This window comes from Rhinolophus sinicus, linkage group LG10, assembly GCF_036562045.2.
Source record: "Rhinolophus sinicus isolate RSC01 linkage group LG10, ASM3656204v1, whole genome shotgun sequence".
Classification (NCBI taxonomy): Eukaryota; Metazoa; Chordata; class Mammalia; order Chiroptera; family Rhinolophidae; genus Rhinolophus; species Rhinolophus sinicus.
The window spans coordinates 69,808,819-69,830,372 of NC_133759.1; the positions used below are offsets into that span (position 1 = coordinate 69,808,819).

The 21,554-nt window shown below is 50.8% G+C and overlaps 1 protein-coding gene across 11 annotated transcripts in view; it reads right to left on the bottom strand.

Moving 5' to 3' along the window:
- Window positions 1-21,554, bottom strand: part of RASGEF1C (RasGEF domain family member 1C) — an 86,564-nt gene that overhangs the window by 14,422 nt on the left and 50,588 nt on the right. For 9 of the 11 annotated variants that reach the window (XR_012489750.1, XR_012489749.1, XR_012489748.1 and 6 more), the window contains 7 exons: window positions 15,425-15,625; window positions 14,232-14,306; window positions 7,820-7,909; window positions 6,337-6,439; window positions 5,796-5,875; window positions 5,621-5,716; window positions 1,134-1,229 (listed from right to left, as the gene is read on the bottom strand). Coding sequence is in view for 7 of the 11 variants with exons in the window: in XM_074313345.1 (XP_074169446.1) it covers window positions 1,134-1,229; window positions 5,621-5,716; window positions 5,796-5,875; window positions 6,337-6,439; window positions 7,820-7,909; window positions 14,232-14,306; window positions 15,425-15,625 (741 nt within the window). In the remaining 4 variants the exon portion in view is untranslated. Of the gene's footprint in view, window positions 1-1,133; window positions 1,230-5,171; window positions 5,462-5,620; window positions 5,717-5,795; window positions 5,876-6,336; window positions 6,440-7,819; window positions 7,910-14,231; window positions 14,307-15,424; window positions 15,626-21,554 lie in introns of those variants that run through there. The other 2 variants (XM_074313349.1, XM_074313347.1) reach the window with 2 other exon arrangements.

Below are 21,554 nucleotides of genomic sequence, written 5' to 3' on the forward strand. Positions count from 1 at the left end.
GCCTCCTGTGGACTGACGTCCCCAGCCAAGCTGGCCCTCAGTGGTGACCAAGCCTGGGAGCAGCATGTGGAGGTCTACTGGGGTGTCCGTGTGAGGCTGAAGGGCCCAGGAGGCTGCTGTGGGCCCAGTCCTCAGGGGACAGCTGCAGAGCCCTTTGCGGGCATCACAGCATGTCCTCCCAGCTCCTCTGTGCAGTTGTGGTAGAAGCCCCGTTCTATAAATAGAGAGACTGAGGCTCAGACAGAGCAAGGGGCCAGCCCAGGATTGACTGCCCTAGAAGTTGGAGGCTGGATGGGCCCAGCACTAGGGTGGGCTGGCCCTTCCGTAGGAGAAGAGCCCCCTTCTTCCTGCAGTATGCCCACTGCCGCATCACATGCTTGGTCTGCCTCGCTCAGTGACCACCTGCTGTCACTGTCCCATGCCTTCAGTTCTTCTGGGCCTGGCGCCCACTATGCCTAACCTATCAGCTACTTAGAGCCACGTGCGCTGGGTGGCCCCATGTGGGGGGGTCGAGAGATGGAGTGGAGCAGCCTGGCTTGGCTTCTGAGGAGCTCAGGGACTAGAGAACTGTGCCCAAGGAATGTCCAGCCTATTTTGCATGGGTTTCCCTCTACCTGGGAGACCAAGGGGGCTTCCTGGAGGAGGGGACACTGACAGTGGTGAGTGCCTGCAGAGGAAGAAGTCTTTCTTTCTTTGTGCCCACTCCGACCTCCCTCTGACCACTTCCTCCTGTTGCTCAGGGCCCCTCCTTTGGGAGGCTTCCCTGACCCCTGGGGAACTGGGCTCCTGTGCAGCCTGTCACAGCCTGACAACCTCACCACTTGTCTTCGTGGGTCTGTGGGGTTTCTCACCAACCTGGTGCTCCTCAAGGGCGAAAATGAATCTGCTTCACCTGTGCTGGGCACGAGGCCCACATGGACTGGGGATCAATGGCTGCATGAGCCTCAGTCTCCTCTTGTGGCAGATGTGGGTGGGGAGACCCCGATAAACCTGCCCTGATGTTGGTGGTGGACGGTTACACTCGCTCTCAGAGTCCCCATTAGTCCAGTGCTTCAGGCCCGTGCTCCTGCTCTGGGAGCTGTTATGTCCTGACTAACAGGTGGCACGCCTGCCCCCTGGGCCCTGAACCCTACCTCAAAGTTGATGTGTCCATTGGGGAGGCGGTTGGCACAGCCCTCATTCAGGAAGTAGATGTCTTTGATGAGCAGGCTGAAGAAGGGAATGACGATCTGGAAGGGACAGGGGGTAGGTCAGCCCTTGTCAGCAGCCACCTGCCCTGGGGCCTTCAAATGCTACTGAGGGCACAGTTGGCTAACCTCAGCCTTGGCCTTGGGGCTGCACGGGGTATAGGCTACTTAGTGTGCATGATGGGGGCAGTGTGGAAACCAGAAAAAGGAGGCACAGGCCTTCTTTCCCTGGGGCCAGACTGTTTCTTCCCAGCCCCCGTCAGGCTCCAGTGCTGACTGAGCTCCTTCTGTATACAGTGCCATTCCCCGCTGTGGTGGGGCTGGTGAAAGTCCCAGTGCCCCTTAAACATTTCTGCCATCTCCTGCTGGGAGGAAGAGCGCATGCTGAGCACACATTAAATCCTATGGATTGGGAGTCATCTGCTATGAAATTTTGTGGCCTCCTTTTTAATGCATGTATATTTAACAATTTGTCATTATATCTGTCTTGGTGCTACAGGTCTAAATCTGCGGCACGATGGTGAGGCCCAGCACATGCCCTCTCTGGTTCCTGAGGTCAGGCTGACAAGCTCAGCCTGTGTGTGTGTGTGTGTGGGGGGTGGGGTAGGTGGGGGGGTGGGCGGGGTGTGTCTCTGTGCTTCACTGTTCGATGTCTTGCTTCTCCCTCCCTGCTCTGCCAACCCCTAGAGGACGGAGACCACTGCTGACAGCTCAGACCACCCTGGGGAACTAGCTGGCTCTACCCTGCTGTTTTGGTTGATGTCCTAAACCCCAATGTCTATGAACGAGGCCTTATTTGGACAGTCTTTTCAGACAGATCAAGTTAAGATAAGGTCATACTGGATATGCTGGGTTCTTGTAAAGAGAGGAAAATTTGGACACAAATAGGAAAGGTGGCCATGTGAACAAGGAGACAGTGATGGGAGCGATGTGGCCACGGGCCAAGAAACTCCTGAGGCCACCAGAAGCTGGAAGAGGCCAGGAAAGACCCTCCCTAGAGCCTGGGAGGGGGCATGGCCCTGCCCACCCTGATTATGGCCTCCAGCACTGGGGGAGGGCACTGTTCTATTCTAAACTGCCCAGCTTGTGTGCTTCGTTACGTCAGGCCCAGGAGCCTAACATACCCACTCTGCCCTTGGGCTCCAGAGCTGGGCATGTGCTGCCAGTCCAGCCTATCATCCTGGGACTGGGCACCAGACCCTGACATTTCTGGCTCAGGGATTGCTGAGGTCACGCCCCCATCTAAGTTGACAAGGGCTTTGAGGAGAGGACCTGTACGCCGACCACTCTGCAGAGCACAGAAGCACGGATGGCTCAGCTGGGCAGGGCAGATGGGGAAACTGAGGCCCATGGAGTGGCAGGCCTGGCCCAAGGTCACTGCCTAGTGACCATCAGGGCCAGGACCAGAGCCAGATTTAGCAGGGAGACCAATGGCCTGGTGTGCCCGGGACCCAGGAGTTTCCTGGGATGCATGACTTTTGGTTCTAAAACTGGGGCAGTCCCAGGGAAACTGGTCACCCTAGATTTATGTCAGTTCCACAGCATTCACTCAGGTCTTCTCTGTGCTGGGTGCCAGGGCTTGGGGGACAGTGAGGATGTGTCAGACACATTCATCTGTGACCCCAGTGGAACAGGAGACAGTTGTGGGAACAACTACAGATTGAGTTGTTGCTACCCCTAGGCTCCCAAAGGGCCTCCACTTACACCTCTGTCACGGGGCATCAGTGGCGGCCTGAGGGCTTCACTGTGCAGAGCTGTGATGCACAGAATTGCATTTTGTCCTCACTAGTCCTGTGAAGCAGGGTCCTTGTTACCTTACTGAGGAGGGAGCCAAGACCCAGAGAGGTTAAGTAACTCTCACAAGCTCCCACAACAAATAAGGAACAGAGGCAGGATTAAGACCCAGGTGGCTCGGCCCCAGAGTCCCTGTCCTGCCTCTTCCTCACTGTGCCAGGATGGAAGGTGGCCTCGCCACCCTCACCACTGGTGCTGAGTCCCAGACCCATGTCAGTACATGATGGCCGAACTGGGTTGGAATGGGGAAAAGTGCTGGGAAAACGACGGGATTAAGGGCAGTGGGACTCTGTGGACAGACGGCTCCTCAGGGGCCTGGTGCAGGCATCCTGGAGGCAGGGGCATGGGAGCTGGTCCTCTGGGCAGTATCATTTTCCATATACGAGCACCTCCCACCACTCCTGCCACGTGGTCCAGACCCATCCTATAAGGCTTTAGCGTCCTTGCTGGTCTCCTTGTCTCACGCATGACTGTAAACCCACTGCCCTTGCTTTCTAGAGCTGAGCAGTTCCATCAGAACCGAGCCCAGCCTGGATGTCACCCAGAAAAGCTTGTGTAGAGCCTGTGACAGAGATAGGGGCGGGGAGTGGGGTGGGGAGAGGGTGGGACAGACAGGAGCCGGCCACAGGCAGGAAGAAAGCAAAGGGCAAATTATGAGACCTCCTGGCCTTCAAGTTTCAGCTGAGGGCACTGGGAGCAACCTCTTCCTTCCTTCCTTCCTTCCTTCCTTCCTTCCTTCCTTCCTTCCTTCCTTCCTTCCTTCCTTGCTTGTATCATTCCTTTTATCCATCCATCCATCCATCCATCCATCCATCCATCCATCCATCCATCCATCCATCTATCCTATAGCCTTCCATCCATTTAAAGCAGCTTCTGTGGGCTTAGCCTATGGTCCACATCGCTCTAGAAATTAGAGGAGAATGCAATGAATCTAAACACACACCTCTGTAAGCCACCGCTTTCAGCATCAGACCTAAACGCATAGCACCCCAGCACCCCAGAGCTGGAAGGGTCTCTGAGCGCAGGAACAGGAAGACCCAGTGTGTTCCCTCGACCCCATGGTCTCAGATGGAAGACAAACAGTACGGAGTGCCGGTGTCATGACTAACATCTGAGACCAAAAGCCGCAGTCAATGCTATGTACCCCTACCCCACAGTCCAACTCCGGGGCCCTCAGCCAGTACCCCTGTGACAGCCACACGGCGCCTGTGCCTGGGAACGGGAGGCAGCCCGATGGCATGCAAAGACCATAAGATTCAGAGCCAGACAGGCTGAAGTCTGACTCCCAGCTCTGCTGCCCACTCGCTGTGTGACTGGACAAGTGAGACCTCCTCTCTGAGGCTCAGTCTTCTAATGTGGGAAATGGCCATGCTGAAATCCACCCATAGAATAGTTGTTAGAATTAAATGAGGGCTGGAGGTCAAGTGGCCCTCATGTGGTAGGTGCTCAGTGAAGCGAGGTCCTGAACCTCTGCCCTGGTTTTCCAGCTTCCTGGCTCATGGGGGACAGGCTCACCTGCCATGGGATTTGAGGTCTCACCTCACCAAATGCTGCCCACACGTACTCAGCCCTCATGGGAGCAGAGGTACAGAAATGCTCATGGACTGAATAGGAAGGGACAACTGGATAGGAGCGTCCATATTTCAGCCAGCTCCCCAAACCTGACCACTGGTATCCACCCAGTACAATCCCAGAGTGACTGCGAACTTCAAGAAATGGTGGCTTGTTCTATTATCCCTCAAGCTGGACACAGACCTCCACAAGCCACACAGGGACCTGATGCCACCAAGTTCCCACAAGAGACCAGAATGAAGGCCCAGCCAGCCTTGGTGTTTCCTGTGCACAGAGATGAACAGCGCTAAGCACCACTGGCGACAGGATTTAAGCCAGAGAGAGAGAGAGAGATCACTGCCGTCCCAAGGCCTGCGCACGGCTTGTGTCAGAGGTCACGAGGAGAAATTGGAGGAGAAATAAAATTGATCGTGGTCAGCGAAGATCCCCTCTCGCCCCCCAATGCAAATGTATAAGAACAGAACCTGGAAAAAGATAGTTTTAGTGAGCAAGGAGCTTGGGTCACTCATCGCCAGAAATGTCAATGGGATCTGAGGCCACATCAATGAAAGTATTGAGTTTAGAATAAGGAGGTGTAAGACCCTGTGTACTTGGAACCACACTTTAATCTGAAACAGAAGGGATTCTGACAAATGGAGTTGTTCAGGGATCAAAGGGACCCAAGTGGGGAGGGAACAGGAGACCAGAATACAGCAGGGTGGGCTTGGGGCTGTGGAGGAGGGGGGACCTGCAGGCTCTGAAGGGCTGGTGGGTGGAAGAGGGAAAAGTCTCCCTCTGCACGGCCCTCCAGAGAGGACAACCCCTGGGGGCTGGGGGCAGCCCCATCAGGAAGCATTTCCTATCAGTTAGAGCTGCTTGGGGGTATGCTGATCTGTTTGGGGAGGTCATGGGTTCCGCATACCGGAGGCCTGCAGGCAAGGAGGCGTGGCTACAGATGCTGTAGAAGCACAGGGGGTTGGACCACGTGACCCTGGAGTCAGCATCCAGGTTCCCTGATGTGGCTGACCTGGGCCTTGCTGCTCTAGAGCAGGGAAGAGCCTTGAAGTCTGGGCACACCTCTGACCTACCTTCTCCCGGCTGCTGTGGGCGGTCAGGGAGCGGTGGGCCGCCCCGCGCAGGGCTGTCCTGTAGTTGCAGAAATTCCCTGTTGGGTCCATCTGGTGCTGGAAGGAGAGAGGGATGCAGCTGGGCAGCTGTGTCAGGGACGACTGTGTCACCCAGACAACCAACAACCTTGCTTACCTCGAGGATGAAAAACTTGGCCGTCTTCACTTTGGCCCAGGTTTTCTTCAGCCTGGAGACAGGGCTCATGTTCATGCCAGCTGAAAGAGGGAGGGCTGAGCTGGGGATGGCTGCTCCGGGCTGCACAGTCCCCTCACTCTCTCGGGCAGGAGCCTTCTGTGTGGCCCCAGCTGACCCAGTCTCTCAGGCTGCACCCTGACCAGGGCTTAGGTCTGTGGCAGCTTCAGCTGTCAGATGGCGGGTAGACATTGTACTGGGGTGGGCCTGGCTTCTGTGTGTGCAGGCCCCCCATCTTAGTTCCCAGCACACGGGTCCCACACCGTGACCAGAGCCTGCTTGGGGCCCCCGCTCTCCCTGGATCTGGGGACACATTGCCAGGCCCTCACCGAGCATCCTAAGGGGGCTGAGCTTGCCTCAAAAGGGGCACCCCCCAGACTTCTACCAGGGGGATGTGCACCCAGCTGGCACCTACCCCCTGCTCAGAGGCACGCCCGGTTTGCACCCCGCATGCTGGGCACCCACGCCCACTCCTGCTACTCACAGATGATGGCCATAAGGGAGTTGAAGTTGCCGATGTTGAAGCACTCACGGGCCACGTCGATGAAGAACTCCATCACCTGGGCCCTTCGCTTCTTCTTGGCTGGCTGGGGACAGAGCACCTGAGCCTTAGTGATCACGGGTCCTCATCCTACCTTGACCACACACGCTGCTCACCTGGCCAGTTCCTCCTAGTGGCTGAGATGCATGATCTGGGCAATCTGCAGCTCACGGGCTCAGGGTCTCCAAGCACATCCTGGGCAGAGCCAGCGAAGCCTACCGCCAGGGAGGGCTCAGGTCGGGGCACAGGAGCTGCCTGTCCAGCTCCAGCACCCCCTCTGGAGGTAGAAAGCATGCTTTCTCGCTTTTCCTCCCAGCACCAAGCTGGCTCTCCCCACATGGGCCGCACACTGACCCCGACTCTGGGGCAGGCTCCGTCTAGGCTGCGCTCAGGTAAACCCCATGTCAGCTGCCAGGTCACTGATGTAAATGTGGGAAGCGGGCAAAGCCCCAGACCCTACGCTGTGTTCTTCCAGAGTAAATAGAGCTGTCCTGCCTCCTAGATATGCAGTAGTGGCCTTATTGCCACTGAGAAGCATGCTGTGGCATCTGTGGAGACAGGCCACTAACACCCCTTCAGAGAACTGCCTACTTTGCAGGGCATCGCGGTGACAGTGACATTGGCCAAGCGAGATTGGGAATGCAGGCCAACCATCTCGCCTGATGTGGGCACCAGACAAGACAGGAAACAGTGACAGGTCCATAGGCGGAGGCATCGCAGGTCAGCTTCTCCTCCTGACCAGGCCTACTTCTTCCCCTTTTTCTGTCACAGGTGTTCACCCCCATAAACACCTCACACCCAAGCTCTGTCGCAGCATCTGCTTCCGGAAAGCTCCGCCTGGCACACATGCTACCTCCAATATTTCCCTGAGACATGTGGACCCTGCTGGTGGAGAGTGGGCTCAGAGGTGGGTCCCTTTGCTGTAATGGAGACAAGAGGGTGGGCTGGTCTGGCTGGTGGGACCGTGTCTTGGTGACAAGCACAACTGGCTCAGCCTTGTTGGGTCTTCCTAATTTCAGGAAAAGATGGAGACCTGGACTTTGAATGTGCACTCTCCCAATTCTTAAAGGCTGGGTCATTTCTACCTCTAAATCCCGAGTGAGCCAAACAAAATGCGGCTGCAGACCAGGCCGCCCAAGGCAGACAGAGACAGAGGGGGGAAGCAGAGGTCGCCCTTAATGTCTTCAGCCAGCAGTCTCTGACGCCCTCTGTCAGAGGCCAGTGGATCCATGCCAGGCTCTGCCCAGACGGCAAATGTCACTGCAGGCAAGCCAGGTGACACCTGGTATTCTGGAAGGGTGCCCAGCCTGGCCTGGGCTTGGAGATGGACAGGCTCAAGAAGTCTTTCCGGTTCCCTCCCAGGTGGGCTCCTCCCAACCCTTGGCTGCCTTGGCTTTGCCAGGTCGTGCCCCCGTTTTCCACGCACCATGCAGATCTCAGTCGCCACAAGGTAGCACAATCTGTTGAACCACTTCACGTAAGCCTCCAGGTTCTTGGTCTTGTCACTGAAACAGGGCTAGGAAAGACGCAAGGACCATATTCGGTTTTTTTGTCAATAATTTTGTGAACATGAAGTCAGTTCACAATCAGAGATAATCTGGAAAATGTTGAAACCTCAAAACCATCCACAAATACCAATGATTTGATGTGTATCTTTCTAATCTTTTTTCTATACACTCAGAGATGTAATTTTATGTACTTATTTATATGAGATATAATTGTTGATCCTCATTATTCAGTTTCTGTATTTGTGAATCTATCTACTCCCTAAAAATTTACTTGTAACCCCCAAAATAATACTCGCATTACTTTCACTGTCATTCATAGACATATGCAGAATGGCAAAAAATTTGAGTCATCTAGTGCACACTGAGGTTAAGCTGAGCAACACCCTTCCTTCTTGCTTCAGCTCCCATACTGTAAACAAGTGTCCTTTCTGTGGTCTATTTATTGTCGTGTGATTTCACCGCTTAAATTGGCCCCCAATGCAGTGCTGTCTGGTGGTCCTAACTATAGGAAGGCTGTGATGCATTAGATAAGCTTTGTTCAGACATAAGTCATAGTGCTGTTGGCCATGAGTTTAATGTTACTGAATGAACAATATATATTAAATAAGGCGTCTTTAAACAGAAACACCTTGCTTTATGTAAGCAAGGCTATATGTTGATTGGTTGATGAAAACGTGATGAGAGGTGTATAGGAACCTAACCCCGTATTTCCTGTAGGAGCAATGTCATTTGCTAATTCAGTGTTCACAACTTTATAGGATATAAGTACTTTGAATAATGGGGCTTGACTGTATGTATGTATAAGGCGTGATCACAAAATACGGTGTATGTTTAAATAAAAAAAAATTTATTACAGTAAAAGACACATTGCCATTAACACCACTCAAAATATTCCCCCTCACTTGGAACACACTTATCCCATCATTCTTGCCACTTTCTGAAGCAGTTCTGGAAGTCCTCTTTCATGAGGGTCTTTAGTTACGCTATCATAGCTGCCTCGATGTCCTGAATTGATTCAAGACATTTTCCTTTCATGGGCATTTTGACTTTGGGAAAGAGCCAGAAGTCACATGGTGCCAGATCCATGAATAAGGTGGATGAGGACACACTGTAATGTTTTTGACAGAAATTGCCGTACCAGAAGCGATGTGTGACACGGAGTGTTGCCATGATGGAGGATGAAGTAAAGATATTCACGAAAGATACGTTAGAAGTGAGGGAGAGTATTTTGAGGGGAATTAATGGCAATGTGTCTTATACTGTAATAACTTTTTAATTTAAACATTTGCAGTATTGTTTGACCACACCTCGTATGTAGAATCTAAACAACAATACAAACAAACAAAACAGAACATACTCATAGATGCAAAGAACATTTTGATGGTTGCCAGATTCGGGGGGTGGTTAAAGCGGGTGGGTGAAAAATGGGAAGGGATTAAGAAGTACAAATTGCTTGTTACAAAGTAGTCATGAGGATATAGGGTATAGCAGAAAGAATATAGTCAATAATATTATAGTAACTCTATCTGGTGTCAGATGGATACTAGATTTATTGGGGTGATAGACGGGAGAGGGGTTGGGGGACAGGGTGAGAAAGGTGAAGCAGTTAAGAAGTACAAATTGGTAGTTACAAAATAGTCATGGGGATGTAAAGTAAAGCACAGGGAATATGGTCAGTAATATGGTAATAACTACGTATAGTGCCAGGTGGGCACGAGACTAGTCAGGGGGAATTACTTCTTAGATTATACAAATGTCTAACCACCAGGCTGTGCACCTGAAATTAATACAAAATAATATCAAATGTTAATTGTAAGTAAAAAATTTAAAAAGGGGTTAAGGGTGAAGGGGAATAAGAGGTCCAAAATTTCAGGTATAAAACAAATAAGTCGTGAGGATGTAATGTACAGCATGGGGAATATAGTCAGTAATATTGTGATAGCACGATATAGGGTCAGGTGATTGCTGGACTTATCATGATGATTATTTCTTTAGGTATATAAATGTTGAACAACTGTAGTGTACACCTGAAACTGATATAATATTTTATGTTTTAATATTTAAAATTTAAAAATTTTAAATATTTAAAATTTAATATTTTAAATTTTTTTAGGAAAAATCTTTAAAAAAATATCAGGCCCAGATGGTTTCACTTGCAAATTCTACCAAATGTTCAGGAAGAGGGAATTCCAGTGCTGCATACGGAATAGAGAACAGGCAAAAGACTAGACAACCACAGCAACAGGAAAGGAGAATAACAGGTTAAGAAACACAATGAAGAAAATACCATATATCATAGCAAAAATATGCATAAGGCACCCAAGGGAAAAAGTCTAACAAAACCTGTTGAAGACATTTACAGGGAAAATGATGAGATCTTAAAAAGATATTATAGAGTAAACCTAAGGAAATGGAGGGACATACCAATTATATGGGTTGGAAGAGTCAATATCATGAAGATGTAAATTCTTCCCAAATTGATCCATACTTAATAACTTCTAAAAATAATCTCAATAGGACTTTTCATTGAATTTGAAAAGTGATTCTAAATTTAAATGAAAAAACAAAAAAGTGCCAAGAAGAGCCAAGTCACTCTTAAAGAGGAACCTGGGGGATTTGCTCCACCAGACAAGACCAATCATACAACAGTCGTAATGAAGACAATGTATCCTGACCCGGAGATAGAAACACTGACCCATGGAGCAGAACAGACAGTCCAAGAACAGATCTATATGGAAATCTGACTTATGACAGCAACACAACTGTCAGGGAGTATCAGTGGGCAAAGGAACACATAAATAATGGTGCAGAAACAATTGCTATTTGTATAGAAAAAAATGAAAATGGACCCCACCACCTCAAGCCATATCCACAAAATGAATTTCAGACCTAAGACTTAAATGTGAAAGGCAAAACTAAAACTTCTAGAAGAAAACATAGGAGATTATCTTTATGACCTGGGTGGAAAATAGGGAGAGATTTCTTAACTCCCCCCGCCCCCCTGCCCCCTCCCCCAAAGAAACAAACAAACCGAAAAGGGAAAGTTTAGTAAATCTGACTTGGTTAAAATTAAGAACACATGCTTATCAAAAGACATAATAATGAGAATGAAAAAGCAACGCCACCAACCAGGAGAAGAAAATTTGCAGTACGTTTAACTGACAAAGGATAATTATCTAGTACATATTAAAAAAACCCAAAAAACTCTTAAGAATCCTTAAGAGAAAGACAAATCACCAATAGAAAACTGGATGCAAGTTAGGGCTAGGTATTTTACAGAAGAGAAAACAAGAATATCCAAAGCCCATGAGAAGATGCTCCATGTAAGAGTTTGACAAAAATTAAGAAGTCTGACAATTTCAAGTGTCAGTAAGGATGCAGAGCAAGAATAGCCCCCTGCTGGCAGTGTAAATGGGGACAGCCTCACCGACATTGCCTGCTGAGGTTGACCATGTGCCCACCCTTTGATAGATGCAGTCACCCCCCTCCCAGGTGTATCTTAGAGCAGAGCCCTCAGAGTGTTATCCATGGACTCCTAGGGGTCCACAAGGTCAAAACTGTTTTCATATTCATACAGTGTTATTGCCTTTTGCTGTGTTGACCCTGCAGTGATGTGTAAAAGAATGGAGGGAAAAACTGCTGCCACCTTAGCCCCAGTAGAGGCAGAGGCACTGAACCATTCTAAGGGTCATCGTGTTCTCCACTACCACACACACAAGGGAAAAGAAAAAAAAAGTGAGTGTTTCTTAAGAATGTCCTCGAGGAGGCAACATTTTTTCAATTTTATTAAATTTTGACCCTCAAGTACACGTCTTTCTCATGGTCTCTGACGAAATGGGAGCATACACAGGCACTCCTGCTGTAGGCAGAGGTCTGATGGTCGTTCTGAGAAAAAGCACTGGGTGACTGACTTGCGAGCTGGCCACTTTTCTCAGGGGACACTGTTTTCACTTGAAAGAGGGACTGACTCACTATGGTTATTCAGACTTCAATATTTGTCTGATATTGTTTTGAAAATGAGCAAAATAAGCCTGTCACTTCAAGAAGAACAATTGGTAGGATTTTTGCCAATGATAAAATTCAAGTTTTCAGGAGAAAATTGGGAACTTGTAAAACATTGTACATCTCTGGAAACTTGACAGATTCCCAGTACTTAAGGACTTTTTATTTTTATTTTTATGAGACCATTAAGAGATATTAATGTGATTTTAAAATATTGTATAATAAAATGTGCCAACATTTGGAAGATCTGCTTGATTCAGTGAACCCATATTTTCCAGATGACCAATGTATAATGTTACAAAATCATGCATGGCAAAAAAAGAGCTATTCAAGATGCAAGACAGACCAATGGATTTTAATGTAATAGAGTTCAGAAAGTCCATTGACATATTTTCATACTGTAAATTGCAATTAATCTTTAAGAACTACCCCTTGCTGAGTTGTAGTGTAGTATCAAAGAAGAATATTCACAACTATTATCTGAAATAGCTGTAAAATGTCCTTCCTTTTTCCAACTACGTATTTGTATAAGATTGGATTTCCCATCAATAATGTATGTCAACAGATTGAATTCAGAAGCAGATTAGAGAATCCAGCTGTCTTCTAAGTCAGTCATTAAAGAGATTTGTAAAAATACTGTAAAACAATGTCACTCTTTTTTTTTTTGGAAAAAGAAAAAAATATTTTATTTTTCCAAAATAAAAAAATACTTTTTTTATTTTGGAAAATATAGTTATTTTTCATAAAATATGATTTTTAGGTTAACATATAATGGGTTATTACTGTTTTTTGAATAAGTGAGTATTAAAAAGTTATCAGTTTTAATGGCCATTATGACAAATTTTGTTAAATAAAATCTACATAACCAAAAGTTCTTTGGTTTCCCCCATAATTTTTGAAAGTGGAAAGGTATCCTGAGACCAAAACATTTGAGAACTGGTGCTCTAGAAACATTTGTACCTGTGTACCCCAGGAAACGTTTAAGAATGTTCACAGCAGTAATATCTGTAATAGCAAGAGGCTGGAAACCACACACATGTGCATCTACAGTAGAGGAGGTACATGTCATGTAGAATCTTCACAATAAAAAAGTAATACTTGGAAATGACCCAAACCTAAGACAAAATGAACGAAAGGAAACGAAACAAAACAAAACAGCAAACAACCCGCTACGAGTGGCAAAGTCTGCTTCCCACGGCTGGTCCCAGCCCCTGCTGGGCTCCCAGAGCGACCCGTGATCCTCGAGCCTGTCCTGCTTGTGCGAGCAGGTCTGTGCCATGCTCCTTCCTTTTGATTGTGGTTACAAATGGCACGTACTCTATCACTGCTCTTCACCGTACTTTTTTCTCTTGACAATGGAGCTTGGTGATTATTTCATATTTAACAGTCACTCTTATTCTTTTTAATAGTTGCATAATATTCTACATTTGGGTGTATTATAATTTTTAATCCAGTCCCCAGCCTTTGGATGTAATAAACACTGTTTATTCCAAATCTTGTTCTGTGGACATCTTTGTGTACACGGGTGTGTACATCTTTAGGATAAATTGGTAAGTGTAGAAAGTTGGGGTCCAGGGTGCACATTTCAAGTGTTGATGCTATTGTCATGCTGCCCTCCAAAGTGGCTGTGCCAGTTTCACTCCCTATCAGCTGTGTATGAGTGTCGCTTTCCCTACACATGTGCCATATTAAATCTTTGCTAATCTGAGAGGTGAAAATGCAATGCAAATTTCGTTTGTGTTTATTACGTTCAAGGCAGAAGACATAATGTTTCCAGTTCTGATTCGCATTTAACCCCATTGATAAACACCAGACACCCAGCTGGTTGGGCTCTGATAGGGGAAGGGATATGAAATTCGAGTGTGGACGGTGTCCTGAGTGCATGGCCCTGGGGCCACTCCACGTTCAGAGGGAAGAGAGAGCCCTGACCTTCCCTGGGCAGTGCGCAACAGCCTGCGCTTCCCCGAGTGACCGCTGGAGGGCATCGGCGCCCACCGAAACGCACCCGGAGGGCACGCGGTGTCCCTGAGCAGCCCAGAGCCGCCCTCCACCCTACCCCCCACCAGTGGCTTCAGCTCCCCTCCCGCTTCTTTGCCCTCGCTGGGTGGGTAATCTAGCCTGGCAGTCCCAGCCCTCCCAGGCTTCCCCCGGACTCAGAGCTGTCACAGTCTGAAGCCCGTGGGCTGGGGCCTGGGTGGAGTGGGCACCACCCCTCTAAGCCCATAGCCTGCTCTGGGCCCCTCCGAAGCTGGCCCAGGTGATGCTCGGGGGATCCCCCAAATGGGTCAGTGGGTCACTGTGGGAACAGCCCATTCAAGGGCCTTCTACCTTTGTGCTGGCCAGAGGGTCCTTGTTCACAAAAGCCTGGACAAACTCCTCAGGCCCGATGTGTCGCAGCCGTTCCTGCATGGGGAGGGAGAAGAGGAATCGGGAAACGGGAAGTTGTGCGGAGGGAGCTGCCTCTGGGGGCCTGGCATGGTGCTCCTGCCGGCTTCCTGCTTCCCAGCCCACCCAGGAAGGCCTCTGGGCACCTCCCCTTCTCACTGGGGCTCCGCAACCCTGTTCTGCATTGTTACAGAGCTGAGCTCCATCTCTGAGGGAAGCATCCCCAGTTTTCCCATACTCAGGGGCTGCCTCAGTTCATGGGGGAGGGGGGCAAATATCTCCATAGGGGACATTTGTGATACCCAGGAAACCAGGCTCAAAATTGAGTAATTGATGACCCACTCCCTTCGGGGAGGCCTGGTGGCTAAGAGCATGGGGTCTGGGTCAGAATTGAATCCTGGCTCTACCCTTCTGCTGTGTGACTTCTGGCATACCACTTAACCTCTCTGGGCCTTAGTTTCATCATCTGTGAAAAGGAATAATAATAGCACCTACCTGGTAGGGTGGTGGGAAGATGAAATGAGATAGTGCATGTAAGCGTTGAGTATAGTGCCTGGGAAACAGCAAGGGACCCATAAATGGTGGAGGTTTAACAGGAAAGAAACCCACTCCCCAGCCTACTGTTTTTCTGGGATGGGCCCCTTGGCCTCTATACCTACGAGGAACCCAACATGCTGGAGGCTCGGCTTGGGCATCTCTTTTACAAGTAGGAAGGCCTGTCTGGGATCCTCTGGAACACTGGGGTGGGCGCAGTGTGTCTGTGTGAGCCCTGAATGGGGAAACTGAGGCCCAGGTGGAGAAGTTACTACTTGTGGGAGGCTCACACAGCAGGCGGTGTCAGAGTCAGGATTTGAACCCAGTTTCTCTGAACCAGGCCTGGACTTTCATGTTGGCCAGGGGTCAAAGTTGGGCAGGGTTGGCACCTCCAGTCCTCCTGTTCTCACCCCAGGGGTGGCGAGAGACTGTTCCAGAGCCAGGGCCCTCTAGAAATGCCTGGCTGGTCCTGCTCTGATGGGTGCAGGCACTAGGTTATGCTGAAACAAGGTCAGGGGTCAGATGGGGGTCCAAGGGTAGCTAATGGTTCTCAGTTATTCTTGGCTCTGGGTCTAGGCAGACAGTGGCATGGGTCTGCTCACCAGCTCCACGTGGGTCAGCTGCTGGGCCAGCGTGTAGGGGTCACTACAGATGCCGAGAAGCTCCCTATGGATGGAGGCTGGTGGCTTGGTCCTGTAGGCGATGGGCTTGTCGGCACACAGCAGGCTTTCCGGCCCCTGGCCCAGAGCTGCCAGCTTCTGTTGTAGAGCCTGCAGGAGCTGGTGCATCCTCCTTCTGTAGGCCTGGAGGGTGGAGAGAGGGGTGCGCAGGCCTGAACACCCATCTCGACCTCTCTAACATCTAAGGCAGGCAGGCCTCTGGGCTGGCAGGGATGGGCTGTTTCTCTGTTTGCCCACACCTGCCCCACCCTGGAGCAGGACAAAATCCAGGGCAGTTTGGGGCCCCAGTCAAGGCCAGTGGGGAAGAAGGCTGCAGGTTTGCCAGAGGGAACTGAGAACAGCACACATCAGAGAGGGTGAGTGGCGTCCAAAGCCGGCTCAGCTGTCTGGGTAGTGGGGCAAGTGGGCTGGGCAGTGCCAGGGAGCAGAGGAAGGGAGGGAGGCGTGAGGCATGGAATGCGCCCTGCCAGGGGTGGCTGGCCTTCTCCTCGGCCTAGTCTTCAGAGCCGGGCCGGTTCCGGGCACACAGTGGGTGTTGGACAACCACTTACTGTACCGAGGGAATCCCTCAGCAAGCAGCTCAGGTGGACAGGTTCCTCTCAGGCCACCCTGGGCTGGGTGCAGGGGTGAAAGACCATGGTCCTACCTTCGAGGGGCATCCACCCTCCTACCCAAGGGAAAATGGGCCATTTGCCCCAGTAGAGGCCCCTATTTCCAAGGAAGGTGCCATTAGACTGGCTGGGTTACTAAGTGAGATGCCCACACATTCACAAGGGTGTGGTCAGTAACCCCCAGAACGAGCCCATGACAGCAAATGCCCCCCCCCCCCCAGAAGCAGACTCAATCCCCCACAAGCTGAGGAGCTGACAGGGAGCGGTGCTGGGCACCGGAGTCAGGTCTCTTGGTAGCACCCAGGTATCAGGCAGACCAGGGGTGGTGTGCCTCAGGCGGGGCCGGGTCCAGAGGCCTGGGAAGACAATGGCAGTGAATTGTCAGTACTGACAGGTAGTTTCAGATCAAGTGCATTTTCATCACGTGGTTTTGACACACACAAGCCGGATGCATTTTGTAGGTGGGGCATCTGGCTTGCTGGGCCCAGAGGGCTGGGGAGATGGATGGCTCCTCCAAGTCTCTGACGGGGCTCAAGGAGGCTGCTGAGATCCAGCACTGTTTGTGCCCAGAGCTCTGGTGATGGAGATTGTGTCTACCAGTCTCTGATGGAAGTGCTTCTCTGGGTGGGAAATGGCCACAGGCACCTCTGGACATGGGAACAGGATGGGAGCCTAACCTGAACCTGAACCCTAACTCCCAGAGCTGTGGGTGGCAGACCCAGAAGGTACCCGCTGGTTAACTAGGCAGTAACTGGGGGTGAACTGAGGTCCGACTCTTCTCTCTGTCACCCGTGGATGGAACAGTCCATCTCAGCTCTGCTCTATCAAAAAGTATGGTTAGCACGCTGCCTCCTAGGCCTTCATTTGAGTGTCAGAAAGAGGTGAGTTGGGTCCAGCCACGGCCAGCCCTGGGCGACACAATCAGGCACCTGTGAGCCCATTTCTCAGACTGTATATCTGCGTTGGCCACGTTGTCTCAGCCCTGTTGTCTCCCCTTCGGGATGTTCGCAGGCTTGTCAGTCGGCACCATGGCTGGGTGCTGGGGTCCCTCCTGTCTTCCTCTATCCTGTCTTCCCCTTGCTCTGTACTTCATTCCTGGGTGTGCTGGTTCATGTCCAGAACGTCATTTAGTGTGCATGTGTTTACATGTGCAGCTTCTCTGATCGCCAGAGCCACATGGACAAGGGGCTACCTCAATCCAACACGTGCAAGCAGAGGTCACACTGTCCTCCCCCAGAGCTGCCTCCTCTGCCTGCCAGCGTGTCTGAGTGAACGGAGCACACAGGCCTGGAGCCATCCTCCAGAGCCCTCTGCTCACGCCCTGCAGGCCATCACCACCCTCTTGATTTTGCTTTCTTCCCTGTCTATGCTTTGTCTTCCACCATGGTCCCCGTGGTCATTTCCCTGGTGGCTGCAGCAGCCTGCTCAGTGGGTCCCTGCGTCCACACAGGCCTCTCTCCACTGCACTCCGCTGCCAGTCATCTGCTCAACATGCACATCTGACTCTTGCACCCCCTTCCTTAACACGCCTCCACACGGGCACAAAGACAAAGCTCTGCGTGGAGTGGAGGCCCTGAGGTCAACTCTGGCCTCACTCGATGGCCTCCCTGTGGCCCTTGCTCAGTCTTGTCGATGCTCCAGACACAGGCCACTCAATCCCTTTGACACCTCCCCGACCCCTACCCTGTGCAGCCTCCTCCCTCCTCGCATGTCCTCGTCCTCTGGCCAACGGGCATTGGTGCCTTTCCTTCACAGCCCCTGCATACACCCCGCTCGGGGCCTGTCCTCTATCCCTGCCCCTCCTCTCGTTGCACTGCCAGCTCCATGCTGACCACAAGGGCCACACTGTTTAGCCCCAGCATGGAGGGCAGTGGCTGGCTTTTGGGAGGGGCCCACACATGTTTGCTGGTGGATGGACATGGCCAGTCAGCCTCTCCAGGGTGGACTGTGGGACGCTCATGAAGTCAAAGATGTGGCACGTCTGCGCCTAGGGTTCCATGAAACCATGCGCTTACCCTGTTTAAAAATATGCAGATGATTCAGCAGGAGTTGTTTCTATTGAACCAGTATTCACTCCAAGTAATTATCATTTCCTGTGTGCTAATTCATTGAGAATTTTTCCAGTGGTGTTACCTCAAGCTTATTGGTTACTTCTCTCCCAAATCTTCTGCTACCCTCTGAATGTGGGGGTGGGATTCGCCCTTCTCTTTGCTCCTCTCATCTCCTCGCTGATCCACGTCCTTGTGGGTCGGTGTGGATGGAGGCTGGGAGGTCTCTGTGGCACATCTGGGCCCATGCAGAGACCCGCACTGAGAACGTCAGTGCATTTCCTGTCCCTGGCAGGAGCCCATATTTCAGAGCACCAGGCCGTGCCCAGCATGGCTCGCCCACAGACCTGGGAGTACGGGGCCGGCCAGGTCCACAGAGCTGCCTGCTGCCTGCACACAGCCAGGGGTGAAGTGCAGAGGTTGCCCAAGCGTGCAGCTGTGGCTCCCCAGGTGCCTCCAAGTTCTTTTGGACTGTGTGTTTTGTGGTTAGAGCCCATCTCTGGCCAGGCAGGGGGCCTCTGTTCTTTGAAGTTCTTGAAACCTCCCCCCTGAGCCAGCCCAAGGCGGAGTCCAGTGGGTTCAGCCCCAGGGGCAGGAGCTCTGTGCCCCCTGCCAGTTTGTTCTCAGTCAGCTGTCTGTCACCTGTGCCGTCAGGGGAGTGGTCGGAGGGCAGCAGTGTCAGTCCAGCAGATAGGCGTGTGAGCCAGTGGGAAAGCAAGGTCAGTCCCTGGGTCGTGGGACTGCCATTCACACCAGCATCTCTGTTCAAGCCCAGTGGGTGTGGCCAGGGCACTGCTGTCCTCCTGTCCTGTGTCCCTTACCAGGACTGTGACCTCTGGGCCTTCTCTGGGCTCCCCCAGCCTCCCTCACCTTTGGCACTGGCCTCCCTGAGATACTGTGGTGTCCAACACACTGGGAGCCTCTCCAAAGCAGGGCTGGTCGTGACACACCCTTGGGTCCCCTGCCTACACAGGGTGGCCCAGAGCAGGTGTCTCGATGCAGTGGCCAGGTGCTGGGAAGGCTTCCATGTGAAGCCCAGTGCTGGAGAATGGCTTCCCCAGCTCCTTTCCAGCCTTGTCTTCCCAGCTGCTGAGAGGTGGAGGGGAGTACAGTCAGGAAAGCCGCAGGAGGAAAGAGGAAGGCCCTGCCTTTCAATGCTGCTCTGATGGGAAGCCCCCTGGCCCTAGCCCTGTGCTGTCCTCTCCCTGTGCCTGAGCCCCTTGTTCTCCTCACAGTCCTGAAAGGGAGGTATTATCACCCTCCCTCTTACAGAAGACATTTAAGGCTCAGAGAGGTTAAGTATGAGGTGTGATAAAAAACTACAGTGAATGTTTAAATTTAAAAAAATTATTACAGTAAAAGACACATTGCCATTAATCTCCCTCACAATACCCCCCCCCCCCCCCCGCTTCAAACACACTTATCCCATCGTTCTTGCCACTTTCTGAAGCAGTTCTGGAAGTCCCCTTTTGTGAATGTGTTTAGTTGTGCTGTCATGACTGTCTCAATGTCCTGAATCCATTCAAAACATTTACCTTTCACGGTAATTTTCACTTTGGAGAAGAACCGGAAGTCACATGGTGCCAGAGCCGGTGAATAAGGTGGATGAGGACACAACATAATGTTCTTATTTGACAGAAATTGCCAGACCAGAAGCGATGTGTAACACGGAGCATTGTCATGATGGAGGATGAAGTATAGACACTCACGAAAGAGGACTTCCAGAACTGCTTCAGAAAGTGGGAAGAAGGATGGGATAAGTGTGTTCTAAGCGAGGGGGAGTATTTTGAGGGGGATTAATGGCAATGTATCTTTTACTGTCATAAATTTTTTAAAAAATTTAAACATTCACTGTATTTTTCGATCACACCTTGTAACTTGCCCAAAGACATACAGCTCAGAAAACACTTGTGATCACTTCACTGCCTGTGCACGGCACTTCATATCATTTGACTCTATTCTTGTGTAAAAATTATTTTACAAGATAATGCTGAAATAATTTGATAATGCAAAAACTATAATGTCTATGATTTGTTTAAAAATAATTTGGCAAGAGGAGTGTGTGAGGAGATAGAAGAAACAAGTTTGTTGAAATGTTGATAATTATTAAAGCTAGGTGCTGGGTACACAAAAGTTCATGGCTACTATTCTCTACATTTACATATGTTTGAAATGTTCCATGATAAAAGTTGCATCAAGTTAAAAATAGTCCCCATATGCCTGGATTTTGGAAAGAATTCGTTCCTCATCAGAGTTCACATTTACCAAGTTCTGAAATAAGAGCACACGTGACTTCAAGGATTCTGCCTCAAGCTGTGTGGTGGGAACAGTTATCATTTCCGTTTTACTGATGAAGCAACTGAAGCTCAGAGAGGGGAGGCGTTTTGCCCGAGGTCACACAGCTGTGGTTCCTGAGTCTGGATCTGGGCTCAGGTGGTCTGACCCAGACCCCTTCCTCTGAGTCCTAAGGGCCCTTCCTCATCAAGAAAGGAGCAGGGCGCATCTGCTTCCTTCTGAGCCAAGTCCCTGCCTGTGCTGGGAGGGGAGCAGCCCACACTCCCCCAGCAGCATTCAGGGGAGGAAACCAGGCCCTTTGGAGTGCAGGCTTTCTGTGGAAGGACAATTTGGGAGTCCTGAAGACACTGGGTGGCCCCTGGCATGGGCCTGGGCGAGGTGGGGGGGGGAACAAGGAACCCTGGTTCCAGCTCACACCACTCAGCATGCCTAATTGGATCCCAAGGGAAGGGATGAAAAATGTCCTGAATGAGTTATTTCTGCTCCAAAAGCTCACACCTTGCAGATGACCGCTCTCAACAGCCCATTCATAGGTCTCAGTTGTATCTTGTGTCCATCCACTGGGTGGTTAGAAACGATTTCCCAGCATAGCCCTGACAGGTTTCCAGGGGGTGGGGGGAGTCCGTGAGGAGACACGGCTTGTCAAGGAAACCAACCCGGGACTTATACCCATCCCCCACTGTGGCTAGAACAACAGGGTCTGCCTCTGAAATGGCTGTGCCAATGGCAGAAGCAGGCTTGAAAAAGGTAATAATTCTGTCTAGTCAATGGTTTAGACCTCACCACTGCTGAAGGCCTCCTGGGGGGATGGAGAAGAAGCAAGAGACTGAATTCTCAACACCCTACATAGACTTTACTCCATCCATCCATCCATCCATCCATCCATCCACCTATCCATCCACCCACCTACCCTCCCATCCGTCTATTCATCCACCCACCCACCCACCATTTCATCAATCTTTCCACATCCATTCACCCCATAAATCCACGTGCCTATTGAACTACCCAAACATCTATCTCCGCCCTCCACCCATCCATCAAAGTAGCCAACTATTTATCCAGCCAGTCAGCCAGCATCTCCTCTTCCTGTTTCTCCCC